This window comes from Pleurodeles waltl, chromosome 3_1, assembly GCF_031143425.1.
Source record: "Pleurodeles waltl isolate 20211129_DDA chromosome 3_1, aPleWal1.hap1.20221129, whole genome shotgun sequence".
Taxonomy (NCBI): domain Eukaryota; kingdom Metazoa; phylum Chordata; class Amphibia; order Caudata; family Salamandridae; genus Pleurodeles; species Pleurodeles waltl.
Genome location: NC_090440.1, coordinates 1,936,604,781 through 1,936,619,789, shown reverse-complemented (window position 1 = coordinate 1,936,619,789; position 15,009 = coordinate 1,936,604,781). Strand labels below are relative to the sequence as shown.

Here is a 15,009-nt window from a genome sequence, read left to right as displayed (position 1 = left end):
TCGCAAAGGTCCTGCCAACATTTCTGGAGGAGGTCTGGGCCATACTCTCAGACTTACTGACAGGAGGGATGCAGCTAAGTTCACTATCAGGTGTGGACTGGATACCACAGACTTGCTGGGCAGAGCAGTTTTCTTGACAGTGGCCTTAAGGCGCCACATCTGGCTGAGGACAACTAGCTTTTCTGGCAATTTCCAAGCATCACTAATGGACATGCCCTTCTATACCCTCCCAGCCACCGCAGCATGCAAGCTTCCCAGCCTCTGCGATGTGGTATCAGACAGCCAGAATTAGGTTGTGGTTGCTATTCCTGACACTTTATGGTTCCCAAAAAGGAAGAATGCCTTTGTCCTATCCTAGACTTGCACCCTATCAATTTCTTCCTCAAGAAGAAGTTCAAAATGCTCACACTCGCTCAAGTCCTGTCTGACTGTCTGTCTGCCCTGGATCAGAAGACACAATGGTAGCATTGGACTTGCAGGAATTCATGTTTTCACATTCCCATGCTGCCTGCCCACAAGTATTAACCTGCAGTTCATGTGGGCTACGAGTACTTTCAGTTTGCAGTGGTCCCGTTTGGCCTTACCAACGACCCTTGAGTGTTCACTAAAGTGATGGCGGTCATTGCAGCTCATCTGTAGAGATCAGTGGTGCCAATCTTCCCCCATCTCAGTGACTGGCTGTTGAAGGTGGGCTCACCCCACGCAATCGTCTCCCACCTTCAGACTACGACTGATCTCCTGCACTTGCTGGGGTTCACTGTCAACGTGCCAAAGTCACAACTGACTCCGTCTTAGACACTCCCTTTCATTTGAGCTGGTCTGGACAAGGTGAAGTATTCTGTCTATAATACTGATGTTTAGCCTTTTTCCTGGATTTTATTGAGACTGAGTCAGAGGGATCTCTAACATACTTCTTGTAACACATGCCTGCTGGCATAAGCAGGCTCTGCAATGGGACCTGAAAATCCAGTGGGCGCATCATCAGGGGAATCTCTCGTACATGATCCAGATCCCAGAGGGATTTGCAAAAGACTTAAAGTGGTGGCTAACGAACTGCATTTGGGGCAGGGGCAGACCCTCAGATCATCTGACCGTAGTGACAGATATTTCACTCCTGGAATGAGGCAGCCATCTGGGAGAGGCGGAAATTCAGAGGCCCCTGGCCTCTGGCAAAATCCGGACTCCACATCAACCTTTCTGGACCGCTGGGTAATCCAACTGGCATTAAAAGCCTTTCTGGTTTCCTTCAAGGGAAGGCTAGTACAGGTGTTTTGCAGCTTGAATCCTTTTATGGATTCACTTGCTGAGCATTATTCTGCCATCTCATGGTTGGATCCAGAATTGTCTCTCTTTCATTTTCTTTCTTTTTGTTCTTTTTATGGTTGAGCGCACAAGCGCTCCATCCCTGTTGTAATCTCTCTTTGGGCTTTTAACCACGCCCAAGTCACGCCTGTCACTTTCATTGGTTCATGGACTTTCCTTTTAAAATCCACTCAATTTCTTAAGTGAAAGGCATGCATATGGCATGCCTTTTCCGGTGTTAAGCCCTCCTCCAGCGCACTGGCCAACTACTGAAAACATATGAGGCTACATGTTTTCAGCCTGGTTTCTGTACTACTTTATCTTTTTATTTTCCACACAGCGCGATCGTGCTGGGTTTTACATAGCGCAATCGTTTGTTTGGTTTTCAATTTCAGCACAATCGTGCTGGGTTTTACAGCGTTATTTTTTCTTTCAATTTACGTTCAAGAAAAGTCTGGTTAGGAGTTTACAACTCTAATAGCTCTAACTCGAGCAAATGCAAGACCCTTTGTATTGCAAATGCTTGTTTTTTTTGTTGCGAGTCTTTTCAACCACCATTTGGTGGTATGTCCGTCCCCTGTGTGACATAAGCCACGCCTCGAATGTTCCTGCGTAGTGGCCTACTTCAGATTCTTTTTTCCTCTTGATTTTGGAAGCAACGGAGGAGCCCCAAACGTTTTAGAAGAAAAATATAAAAATTCACAGGAAAAAATACCAGGTCTTCGAACCATGTGAGAAAAACTGAAACACTAACACCCTCTCCAGCTTCCAGAAGCCACAGATGTCACTTAAAGACCTGGGACTGTCCAGTGTCAGCCCATAAATGGTCGGATGTCAATTCTCTAAGCAGATGCCAACAGAGGGAAGCGGGGAAGAAGGCGGTGAAGGATGCTGAATGAAAATCTCTAAAGGTAACAAAACCGCCGAAAAGCACAGAGTTAAACCCTCTGAGAAAAAAAAACACACCAGGCAGCCTTGACATCAAGGAAAATGATGATTAAAGATCAGGTGTGAATGAAAGAAGCCCACGGATCCCAACCACAGGGTACAGATGATGGCAAAACGCTGAAAACCTCAAAAGGTCCATCAGGTCCAGAGACCTCAAAAGGAAAAAGCAAAACCTTCGGAGACTGAGCCGTTGATGCTGAAGAAAAGGCCATCACGACGCTTGACGTCAAAAAGACGCAAGAGGTAGAAAAGAAGAACCAAAGATAAGAGGCAGAAATGGCGCTTCTTCAATGAAAGTAGTTCTACTCCTTAAGGCAATTTCAGATCCCTAGTAAACCTTCCACAGCCTTCAGTGTCGTAGAGGAGGAATCTGCCTTAGAAGGTCTGGCGACACATGAGCTTCATGAAGAAGAAGCCACAGAGGAGTTCTACGAATCCGAAGGGGAAGAAGGAACAAGAAGGGTAGGTGTCTACCCTTCGATGCCCTCAATTGCTCGACAACCTCATAATGTACAAGAGCCTGGTCAGAAGGGCTGCAAACACATATGGAGTCCCATTGGAGGAGGAGAAAGGAGTTTTCTGTTTTCTCCCCGAGACATTAATGCCTTTCAGTAAAGTCAACCTATACCTCTCAATGCTACCCATCATATTGGATAAAGAAAAAGAACCCTTTTGAGAACCCACCACAGCCAAGGCACTTACACCCTGAGTGGGGAAAAATACATTCAGGGGCATGCACCAGCAGAGTCCATCTTTGTTGCGACTGTCAGAAAACGGAGCATCGCACACACATTAACTGGGCTGTAGGAAAGTCACTCTTTTTGGCATGGTTACCTCCACTTTTTGCCTGTTTATCAGTCTTGGACTGTTTTCACTGGGATCCCGCTAACCAGGGCCCCCAGTGATGGTGCGCTCTCCTCTAAATTTGGTTGCTTTAGCACCCTCTACACCCCCAATCAGCATACTGGTGTACCCTGTAACTCCCAGGTATATGGTACTTAAGTACCCAGGGCATTGGTACACAAGGGGTCCCCCGTGGGCTGCAGCATGTATTATGCCACCCATGGGAGCCCATGCAAACTGTGTCTGCAGGCCTGCCATTGCAGCCTGCGGGAAAGGGTGCATGCAGCACACCAGGTCACTGTAAGCCACCCCTGTGGTAGGCCCTTTGCGCCCAAAGGTCAGAGTGCAGGTTCCTGTGTGTGAGGGCACCCCAGCATGAACAGAGGTGCCCCTACAAACTCCAGTTCCAATGCACTGGACTTCGTAAATGCAGGTTAGCCATTTTACCCGGGTACTGGCCACAGGTCACTCACTACCTGCGGTCTAGCTACATAATTGTAACTCCGAACCTAGGCATGTTTGGTATCAAACGTGTCTGAATCATACCCCAATGTTAATGCCAGTATTGGTGGCATGATCCCATGCACTCCTTAGAGGGCCCCTCAGTATTGCTCCTACCAACCTTCCAGGGTTTGTGGGCAGCCCATGCTGCTGCAGCCCCTCAGACAGTTTGTCTGCCCTCCTGCTTCTTGACCAGCTCAAGCAGGGGAAGGCAGAACAAAGGATTTCCTGTGGAAGACAGGATGCAACACCCTCTTCCTTGGAAATAGGTGTTACAAGGCTGGGGAAAGGTAGCCTCCCACACCACTGGCTTGTTTTGAAGGGCACATTTGGAGCCCTCCTTGCATAATCCGGTTTGCACCAGTCCAGGGACCCCCCCCCCCGTCCCACCTCTGATGTGAAACCACACAAAGGAAAGGGGAGTGGCCACTCCCCTGTCCATCACCACCCCAGGGATGGTGCCCTGAGCTCCTCCAGGTGGCCACTTCATTCTGCCATCTCGAAAACAAGATGGTCAGAGGCCCCTGGGAGCATCTGGTTGGTCAGGACAGGCGACTGACGTCAGTGACCCCCCTTGATAGGTGGTCACTCTGCAGAGTGACCAAGCCACCTGTTAGGACTATTTAGGGATTCTCTTGTGGGTGGGTCACCAAATACTGCGTGCAAGACTCCACCAGCACTCCTCTGCATTGACCTCTTCTGCTCCTGGCTACCGGAACCACTTTTGGACTTCCCAGGAACCAAACAAGCCTGCAACTCCTGAGATGACCTCTCCTTGCAAATTTGTTTCTCAAGCTCCTTCCAGCAATTGCAACATTTCAACAGCTGTGCATCTTCTGGGGTCTGCAAGACTTCAGCTGCATCAAAGAAGCAAGAAGGAATCTCCCTTGGAGTGAAGGAGACACTCCCCTGCATCCGCAGGCACCTAAGGCAACAACATTTGGCTGCTGGGATCTACTGTCTGCTGAGCTGCATGGATCCACCAACACGGGTGGGGGTTCTAAGTGGTCCTCTTGGTCCTCTCTGCCTTCTGTACAACTTGGGAGATGGTAAGCCCTTCCCTCTCCTTGAAAGACATCCCTGTGCACTGCAACTCTTGCCATTGGGGCATCAGGGGTTCCCCATGGGCTGCAGCATGGATTATGCCACCCATGGGAACCCATGCAAAATATGTCTGCAGGCCTGCCATTGCAGCCAGTGTGAAAGGGTGCATGCACCCTTTTCACTACAAGTCACAGCACCAGGTCACTGTAAGTCACCCCTATGGCAGGCCCTCCTAGCCCACAGGGCAGGGTGCACATACCCGTGTGTGAGGGCACCCCTGCATGAGCAGAGGTGCCCCCACGAACTCCAGCTCCATTTTCCTGGACGTCGTGAGTGCGGGGAAGCCATTTTAGCCGTGTACTGGAAATAGGTCACTACCTTTGTCCAGCTACATAATGGTAACTCCGAACCTAGGCATGTTTGGTATCAAAGATTTCTGAATCATACCCCTATACTGTTGCCAGTATCGGTTGTATGATTCCATGCACTGTGGGGGATCCTCAGAGAAACCCACAGGTTTGCTCCTACCAGTTTGCAGGGTTTTCCCGGGCAGCCTGCTCTGCTGCCATCCTACAGACCGTTTTCTGCCATCCTTCTTCTTGAACAGCTCAAGCCCAGGAAGGCAGAACAAAGGATTTCCTTTGGGAGGGGGAGGCTACACCCCCTCCCTATGGAAATAGGTGTTAATTGGCTTGGGAGGGGTAGCCTCCCCAAGTCACTGGTATGCTTTGAAGGGCACATTTGGTGCCCTCCTTGCATAAACCAGTCTCCAAAGGTTCAGGAACCTCCTGTCCTTGCTCTCACGTGAAACTGGACAGTCGAAAGGGGAGTAACCACTTCCCAGTCCATCACCACCCCAGGGGTGGTGCCCATAGTTCTCCTAGGTGGCCACTTGATTCTGCCATCTTGAATCCAAGGTGGGCAGAGGCCTCTGGGAGCATCTGAGTGGCCAGGTCCGGCTGGTGATATCACCTTGCTAGGTGACCAATCCCCCTTTTAGAGCTATATAGGGTCTCCCTCTTTAGTGGGTCCTTACATTCGACGTGCAAGATTCCAGCAGGACTCCTCTGCAACGTTTACTTCAATTTCTGGCCACTGGAACCGCAACTGGACTTCACAGGAATCTACAATCTTCAGCTCTGGCGACGACTTCCCTCTGCAACATTGTTTCTCTGGCTCCTTCCAGCAGCTGCAGCATTTTCCCAGCTGTGCATCCTCTGAGGCCAGCAAGTCTTTAGTCTGCACCAAGAAGCAAGAAGGAGTCTACCTTGGAGTAAAGGAGTCACTCCCCTGCATCCGCAGGCACCAACTGTAACGACAACTGGCTGCGTGGATCCTCTCTCCTGCAACTCTGCGTGGATCCTGCAGCACGGGTGGTAATGTGGAGTGGTCCCCTCTACCAGATGTCCAACTTTGGAGGTGGTGTGTCTTTGTCTCCTTGTAGGCCGGTACCCCTGTGCACTGCGACTCTTGCAGCTACAAAGGCTTGTTGGCTCTTCTTCCAAAGGATCTTCAGGCTCAGTGTAGCCCTGGCCTCCAGCACACTTCCCTGCAACGCGTGGTCTCCTGCCTGCTGCTCCAGCAATGTGGGACTCCTTTCCAGGTGTGCTGAGTGGGCCTCACTGCGACTCCTGTGCCTGCTGCCTGCGAGTTGCCTGTTGGGGTTGCATCCATGACTTCTTGCTCTCCTGACTGCTGAGGGTCGCCTGGAGCTCCCCTCCATGGGTTGAGCCCCCTCGGACCTTCCTGGTCCCCAGCAGGTCTGCAAATCTTCTCCTGCAGCTCTTGCCTTTGCCAAGGCTTGTAGATGGTTCTTCCACATCACTGACAGACTGCAGCTCTTCTACCGACACGGGACATCGACTGCATCACTTCTGGAACTTTTCCTCTGCTCCTTTGCTGCATAGCCGGCTCCTGGTCTTCACTGTTGACCTGGTCCTGCAGCTCCCGAAGGGTGGGTAGTGGCTCCTGCCCCAACCGGACACTCCAACTGGACTTGGTCCCTTTCATTTGCAGGTCCTCCTATGTCTGGATCCATCTTCTGTTTTTTCCAGTCTTGCACAGTCCTTTTACAGAGCTTCTCTGTGGGTTTGGGACAAATCAGGTACTTACCTCTTCTCTCCTGGTCGCTGGAGGGCACTCTGGTACTTACCTTTTGCGGTTCCTAGTTCCTCCAGTTCCCCTCTACAGATTTCACTTACCTGGGTGGGGTCTGACTTTTGCATTCCATTTTTTTTTAGTATATGGTTTGGTTTCCCTCCTACAGTCTCTATTGTTTACTGTTATTTCACTTTCTAATGCTTTCTATGCCCATTCCTGATTACTAAGGTGAATATAATAGTGTGTTTACTCACCTGCTAGTAGAGTATTGCCTGTTTAGTATTTTGGTATTTGTGTCACTAAAATAATGTACCTTGATTTTTGTAACACTGTGTGGTTCTTTCGTGTGTGTGTGTGTGTGTAAGTGTTGTGGGACTATAAGTGGTATTGCATGAGCTTTGCATGTCTCCCAGATAAGCCTTGGCTGTGCATCCACAGCTACCTCTAGTGAGCCTGGCTTCCTAGACACTGACTACACCTCACTAAATAGGGGACACCTGGACCTGGTATAGGGTGATAACACCATAGGTGCTCACCATACACCAGACCAGCCTCCTACAAAGACCATTCAGAACACCAACTCCAACTATGACTATCACAACTAATGCATCTCCCAACAGGGACAACGGAACGACACAGATGCTGTAAAACTTAAACTTCCTGGAGGCGAATGTGATGTTTCTAACTCTGAAAGCATTGCAGGTACACATATTATGGAAAACAGTAATTATACAAACAGACAACACAACTGTGTTCTACCTGAACAAACCAGGAGGCACAAAGTAATTTGCCCTGATCAAACTAGCCCAAGGAAGATCAACCTGCAAACCCATCCATCAACCAGGGAAAGAAAACACAGAGATGGACAGACTAAGCAGACAAGAAAGCACTTAGCAGGGCTGGGAACTAAAACAGGAAACCCTGAGAGAATCTTCAGGGCCTGGGGCAAACCAGCGATCATTCTGTTCACATCAGAGACCAAAAAATGGCAACACTTTGCCTCCAGGTTTCAACACCACCAGTCAGAGGGGAATGCCCTGTCACTAAAATAAATAGTAAAGGAGGTTTGCTTACGCTTTTCCACTGATTCCCCTAATACCCAAAGGGCTGGAGAAAGCCAGACAACCAGGGATAAACCTCACCCTAATAGCACCGCAATGACAGACCCGGTACTCAAACCTGCTAGAGCTGTCCAGGGGACAGATGATCAAGGCAGAACGGGACCTCTTTACAATGCAGAAGGGACAGGTATACCACCCAGAGCCAGCAGCACTCAATCTAGCAGCCTGGCCCTGAATACTTGGAGTTTGGACACCTACAACTACCGCCTAGAACTATGGAAATATTAAAGGAAGGAAGGGAGCCTACCACAAGACAATCCTATGCAGCAAAGCGGAGAAAGTATCTCCACTGCACTAGAAACAGAATAATGAAAGCAATCAGAAGACAGGAAACTGTACTAACATACCTCACTCACCTGTTGGATAGCGGGATAACCTATTCAACACTTAAGGTGTATCTGGCATCCATAGTAGCATACAACAGGGGCACGTCATGTAACAGCTGCTTCACCTTACCATTGGTGAAAAGGTTCTTACACGGATCAAGAAAATTGCACCACCGAGAACAGCACCAGCACCTATATGGAACCTGAACACAGTGCTAACACATTAGAGCCTATGCACAAGGCATGTCTCCGATCGGTCACAATAAAGACTTCATTTTTAATTGCTATCACACTGCTACAGAGAGTGAGTGAACTAAGGGCAGTGGTTCTCAGAACAAACCCACAGTTCTTACCCGAAATAGTGAGCAATTTTCATGTAAACCAAAGCATTTAACTACCAGTATCCTCAAGCACAAATGAAAAGAGCCCTGCACATCTTGGACGTAAGGAGAGCTTTAATATACTATTTGCAAGAAACTGAACAGTTTCACAAAGGAAACCAATTGTTCATCTCCAATGCAAAATTAACCAAGGGCTTTCCAGTAACAAAGGGAACAATTGCATGTTGGACTGTGGAAACAATGCAGATTTGCTACTCAACTGCAGGGAAGACTCTTCTATCATGCCCCAAAGCTCACTCAACAAGACAGAAGGGCGCAACTCTAGCGTTCCTAGCAAACATGCTTATAGACACAATCTGCGCAACATCAGCATGGACCTCTCCTCCCACATTTGCGAAATATTACTGTGTCGACATCCAGATGACCAAGTGGGACGAAAAGTACTGCAGCACCTGTTGGCAAGTTCATCATTTCATCCTAAACAACCCAAAGAAGGGGATATCGCTACATCCTCTAATGCACAGCATGTGGATCGAAAAAAGGATTCATGCTGCAAAATGAAATGGTTACTTACCAGTCGGAGTAGTTATGCATCCTGGAGAGTTTTATGGATTTAAATGAGACCCACCCACCTCCACAGACATGGGAAGCAATGCAATCACAATCGGGTGGGAAGAGAAAAGACAGATGAAAAAAAAAAACAATAAACTCCAAGCCAGAAAAGAATCCAAGGTTGGACACTATGCTCAGGAATAGCCGTGGTACCGTCTGGTGTCACACTGGGGACGGACATACCAACAAATAGTGGGCGACAATGCCTAGAAAAAAGAAAACGAAAGAAACAATTCTGGACCCAACCACTAGATGGCGGAAGAATGCACATCTTGTGAATCCAGAAAACTCGGCAGGCTACAAAACGATTCCTACTGGTAAGTAACCATTTCAGTCACTGACAACACTACTGCCATGTGGTACTGCAACAAACAAGGGGCAGTGGGGTCGTGCCCCTTCATCAAGCCGCCCTGAGTCCCCGAACATCGCTGGAATATAATGGCACATCCCTGGTGGTTCAACAACTGGTGAGTTCTCTGAACGATACTGCGGACAAACTCAGCCGAAGATGCCTAGCCTATCACGAATGACACCGCCATCCAGAGGTGGAGCAAGGTCTCTTTCAGCAGTGGAGAGAGCTTTGCTTGGGTCTGTTTGCCACTGCCACGAACCTTCAATGCCAGCAGCTGGAGTTTGCAAGGCGGCTCTCTCTGAGGCATTTTTTGGCTCGAGTGGAGCTTAGGTCTCCTGTACTCCTTTCCACCCATAACACTCCTGCCTAGTGTTCTCAAGAAGATCAGGAACGACTGGGCCCAAGTCATCCTTGAGGCCCCGGAGAGTTAGGTATTCTGAGCTGTTGAACATGGCCATCGGTCCTCCGATCAGGCTGCCCCTTTGGGAGGAGTTTGTTGCAGCAGCAGAGGAGGGTTCTCCGCCCAAACCTAACGCTCTGCCTTCTTGCGTGGAAATTGAACGCAACAGTTGACAGCTTTCGATCTTCTGCCAGAAGACTGCAATGTTATTGTGGCAGCCTGGTGTCCCTCCACAGAAACTGTAAATGCCTATCCTCAGGGCAAGTTTGTGACATGGTGTTCAGAAAAGCAGGTTGATCCGCTTTCTGCTCCCATTTCCCAGGTTCTTCTGTTAATTCTTTACCTTGCCCAGCAGGGCTCTGCTCTGGGCACCTTAAAGGGTAACTTTTCTGCTATAACAGCCTTTCAGTGGTTGCTAACCAGCCATCCCTCTTCGAATCCCCTATTGTACATATGTTCTTGAAAGGTTTGCAAAATACGTTCCTCCTTCTCCCTTCATTATGCCTCAGTGGGACCTTAATCTCATCCTGGCGTTCCTTGTGTGCTCTCCCTTTGAGCCCTTGCATAACTGTCCTCTTGGGCTTCTTACCAGCAAAGCAGCCTTCTAGGTGGCAATCACCTCTTCCCAGCGAGTTGGTGAGCTTTCAGGCTTTGTCATCCAAACCTGCATACTTCAGTGTCTATTCTGACAAGCTGGTTCTCCAAACTAGAGCTTATTTTTTTGCTGAAAGTAGTTACTCCTTTTCATTAAGACTAGTCCATCACCCATTCTTCTTTTTACGCTCTGCTGAATCCCTCCAGAGAGGAGAGACTCCACCATCGAGACCCAAAAAGAGCATTGTTGTTCTTCCTTGACCACTCAAGATTTCTAGGTGGACGACCAACTCTTTGTGGGGTATGTCGGAGCAAAGGAGGGGAAAGGCTGTGCAAAAACGGACCATCTCCTGATAGATTGTGCTCTACATTAAAATCTGCTGCTTTTTGTCCAAGAAGCAACCCCCTGGGGTTTGCATGTTCATTCTACCAGAGCCAGGGTAACGACTATTGCGTTATCACATGTAGTTCTGGTCCTGGACATCTGCCAGGCAGCACCTTGGGCATTTCTGCACACGTTTCCAAGCACTAGTGCCTGGACAGTCACGCCCATAGGAATGGGCATTTTTCCTGTGGGGTCCTGAAGCTCTTTTTGGTTTGAAATTGGTTCACAGACCCACCTCTGGGGAAGTATTGCTTGAATATCTATTGTAGGGCATGGAATATGTGACTAGAAGTCTTTATCAGATGAATAAGGTACTTACATTTGGTAATTCCTTACCTGGTAGAGGCTTTATCTAGCTGCGGATTCTTACCGACTCATCCATCCTCCCCGCTCTGCAGACAGATTTCTAGGAACATTCAGGACCCTAGTTTTCCACACCAGTGGTCAGTGTTCTTCGTGTCTCCGAACTGCTGGTGTGGAAAGTCACGAAAATAAACTGATGTCGGTGCGCTGGGTTGGCACCTATAAGGCGCGCACATTACTTCTGGCGGGGGCAACACCTACAAGGTCACGCACTGCTGATTGACGCCACCTACCAGTGCACAGAGGTACTGCTTACAAAAAAACGTATGCTTCCAGTTTGATGCCCGGGGATAATTCTAAGGTAAGAAACCTGCGGCTAGGTAGAGTCTGTACCAGATAGGCGTTAATGAAGGTAAGTAACTTGTTTGTCAAGTTTGTGTGTGAGTTTGTGTAAGTGGATGAATGCAAGAATGAGTTGGGAGGATGGATGGATGGATGAGTGATCAGATGAGTGACAGTGTATCTGTGATGACTTATTGAATGATTAACCTCATCATTGACTAAGGAGGCACTTTAATTGAAAAGATACACCTATTGTCATTGCCAGTGCTTGTTTTTCCTTTCGGTGCCAACCTGAGGCAGGTAGTGCCAGCCCTCTATGATGTTGACTGTAAGCCCACAGTCCCCCAGTAGGTGGTCACCGTGTTCAGATTTTTTTTTCTCATTCCTTGCTTGCCTCTGTCTCATAGTGAGAAAGTTTTGTTGTCCTTTAGCTTTACCCGTTTTTCTGATACCCTTTCACTGGGGAGGTAAGAGATTCGCAGGTGAATCCAGAAAAGCATCAATCTGCAAAACTAACGTAACAGGTAAGTTGTTTTTTCCTTTTCACAATGTAGCGTGTCTGGAAGGAACACCCTGGAGGGAATAAGTCTCTGCATTGTCTTATCCCAGGTAGTAAAATTGGAGTTAACAGGTGCTGCATAGGACATTGGTTAATGTTGAGTCAGAGGTGACTCTGAAGAACACCTGGTGTGTTCTGAACATCGATTGGGGGATTGTGTCACTAAACCAAGGGTACCTGAGTTGTTATTGGGTGGTCCAATAGTAATGCTTTAATATTGATTCTACTAAGCTTTGACACAGTGGTGGGCAGTTTCTCGCTTGAGGCCCTGCCTGTCTAAAGGTGGTCAGTGGTGAGACTGATGAGCTCGTTAAACCATTTGATGGGAATATTCTGCAAAATGTATAGCAGCTGTGAGTGTATAATTCTATTGGCCCATCAGGAATATTCTTCTAAAGCATTAGCTTACTGACCAGTCATTTAACTGGACAGTGAAGCCCACCTGGAACATAGTTCTCAAGTAGTTATTTGTGTCAGTAGCAGATACAACTGAGACATAGTTTCATTTGTAATGTCTAAGAAGTAACTTGTTTAGGTGACTTAATTTTGAGTCCTGAATAAAACCCAGACTCTTCCCAGGTAGTGAGAATCACGGGCAGAGTTGTAGCCAGGTTAGTCATATACAGATATGTGTTGCCGGCAGTAGTACCATTGATACGGCACTGTGACACAATCAGTTTGGGAAGCGGCTCCATTACAGTATTTGAGAGCATAGGAGCCAGGGACTGAAGGATGGTGATGCTTTTAGAGCTGGTCCAGGCTCTTTCTAAGATTTTTGTTTCCATTCTGGGCATGTGTCATAGGGTGATGTATTGGTTCAAAGTCCATATCCTGCAGGACACACCAGGAGGGTTTCATAGAATCAGGAAATACTATTGCTATCTCAGTTTGATGCTACTGTCCTGCAGTGAGGAGTAACCTTTCCGGAAATAGGAGGCACGCCCGTCTCCTTTTAATGAGGCTGGTCAGGCTTAGTCCCACTTATGCTCGACAATTTGCCTGACCTTGATCAATAATCACAGTTCAACCCTCCCAAATACTCAGCATCTGTTGAGTTCTCAAGGACGGATTGCAAAACTATGAATTATTCAGGAAAACGGTCAAAGACCTCAAAGTAATTAGAACTGTTGAAGTAGTCTCCACTGACGGTGGTGTCTGACGAGAACTGGAGAATATTTTAATACTTTAGACTTAAACAGAATATATAGGAGGATCTCTCGGAAAAGGACACTGGAGGTCACCACCCCCGTACCCAATTATAGCTTAGTGGTCTGAGCCTATAAACAGGGAGTGCTCTTGACATGGGACACGGGGCTCTATCCCGTTCGTCCTTAGTGATAATGAAGTTTGTCTTCTCGTTGCTTGAAGGATATGAAAATGTGTGCCCAAAGCCATATGCGCATGCATTCCAGACAATTACATCTCCGGAGTATTTTTTTTTCCAGCACTGATGAGCTTCCAGTGTCATGCTTTACCTTAGCAAATGCTTCCTCACACTTATCCATCCTATCGTAATGGAACTTTTGAATTTTATTTTTATTTGTTTTTTTGTTAAGTTTGGAACAGTGTTCTGATAAATGAGGAAGAGCCTACGTTGTCCTTTATTATTGGGTCTAACAGCACTGGTAAAGTCCATCCAATTCCACACTCCATTGTATACCTTCTATAAAAATGCTGTGGCCCAGTTAACCACAGTGACAATATCTTTTCAACGGGTAAGGTCCTTAATGAGGGGGGGTGGGAAGTGTTGTGGTCATTCGGAACTCTGTTTCTAGGATGTGCTATTTTTACGTTTTATTTGCAGTCTGTCAGTGACTGTATTATCACCGTGGAGCTGGGTGGACATTTACTAAATGCTAGTTTTGCAAGAGGCGGGCAGCCCTCAGACGTAGTCACCCACCGAGTAATGGACCAGGAGGCAGTACTGGTAACCGCATTACCTGACTCGCACTCCGTTCCCATGGCACTGTGTGCAGTGCAAAGGGCTCTAACATAATATTCCAAATAAGTGCGCGTTTCGATTTTTCTCTTCTTGATGTTCACGTTTGGATTTGCGTGATTCTGAGGGGCGCTGGGTGATAGTGGGTAAATGGTCCGTGGTGAAAGGAGGTGTTAGAGGAATGTACCCACTACGCTTCTACATTCTCAGTACTTCCTTTACATTGTTTTACCATTTTAGATTGGAGATATTGGTATAAAACATTGAGTGCTTCCACATACTAAATTACCATATTTTGTCCCCTTCCCTTTCAGATTGCTGCCAAGGTGTCTGCTCCTCTTGCCAAAGTGGATGAGATAGTTATCCTTAGCGGAGACAACAACAAAGTTACCTCTGAGGTGAACCGTTTGCTAGCCGAGCTCCCGGCCTCCGTGCAGGCTTTGACGGGGATCGACCTATCCAAGGTGAGTTCTGCTGCAGCATACTCCGATCAGAGATAAAAATGTCCCACGCAAGGACAACATGTATTTCTCCTCCCATCGTGTTTTTGATAGTTCTAGAGCTTTTTGGTCACAAAAATAAGAAGCTGGATTTCTGACTATTCTAGTGCCTGCTGTTCTAATCCACCTTCTCGGTACACTTTCCAACCTTGCTGCCTTTAGTTATTTGCAGATTTTCATATGTGCTGAATTTCTTTGCGGAATGTTGTGCACATTATTTTGAGGATGAAGCTGATTGACGGACCCATTTCTGTTCATTTATTTTGAAAATAGGGAGGATTCGCAGATTGTGATGGATAAAAGAATTCAAAAAATATGTTGCAGGTTTTCTTACTAAAAACTTAGAACGACATAACCTGACCATTTTGTGGAAAGTGCCTCCACAACCCAAGTTGTTCCGTTTTTATGGTCTGGCTTTATAGCGCAGCTGTCTCCAGACAATTAGGTGAGCATCATTTGAGAGATGCTTTGGGTTTGCCCACATGTTGGAAACTGGA

The 15,009-nt window shown here is 47.5% G+C and overlaps 1 protein-coding gene across 2 annotated transcripts in view; it reads left to right on the top strand.

The window, feature by feature from the left end:
* FLOT2 (flotillin 2) overlaps window positions 1-15,009 on the top strand; it is a 321,407-nt gene that overhangs the window by 298,043 nt on the left and 8,355 nt on the right. For both annotated transcript variants that reach the window (XM_069226210.1, XM_069226209.1), the window contains exon 10: window positions 14,327-14,476. In XM_069226210.1, the coding sequence (XP_069082311.1) occupies window positions 14,327-14,476 (150 nt within the window). The remainder of the gene's footprint in view (window positions 1-14,326; window positions 14,477-15,009) is intronic.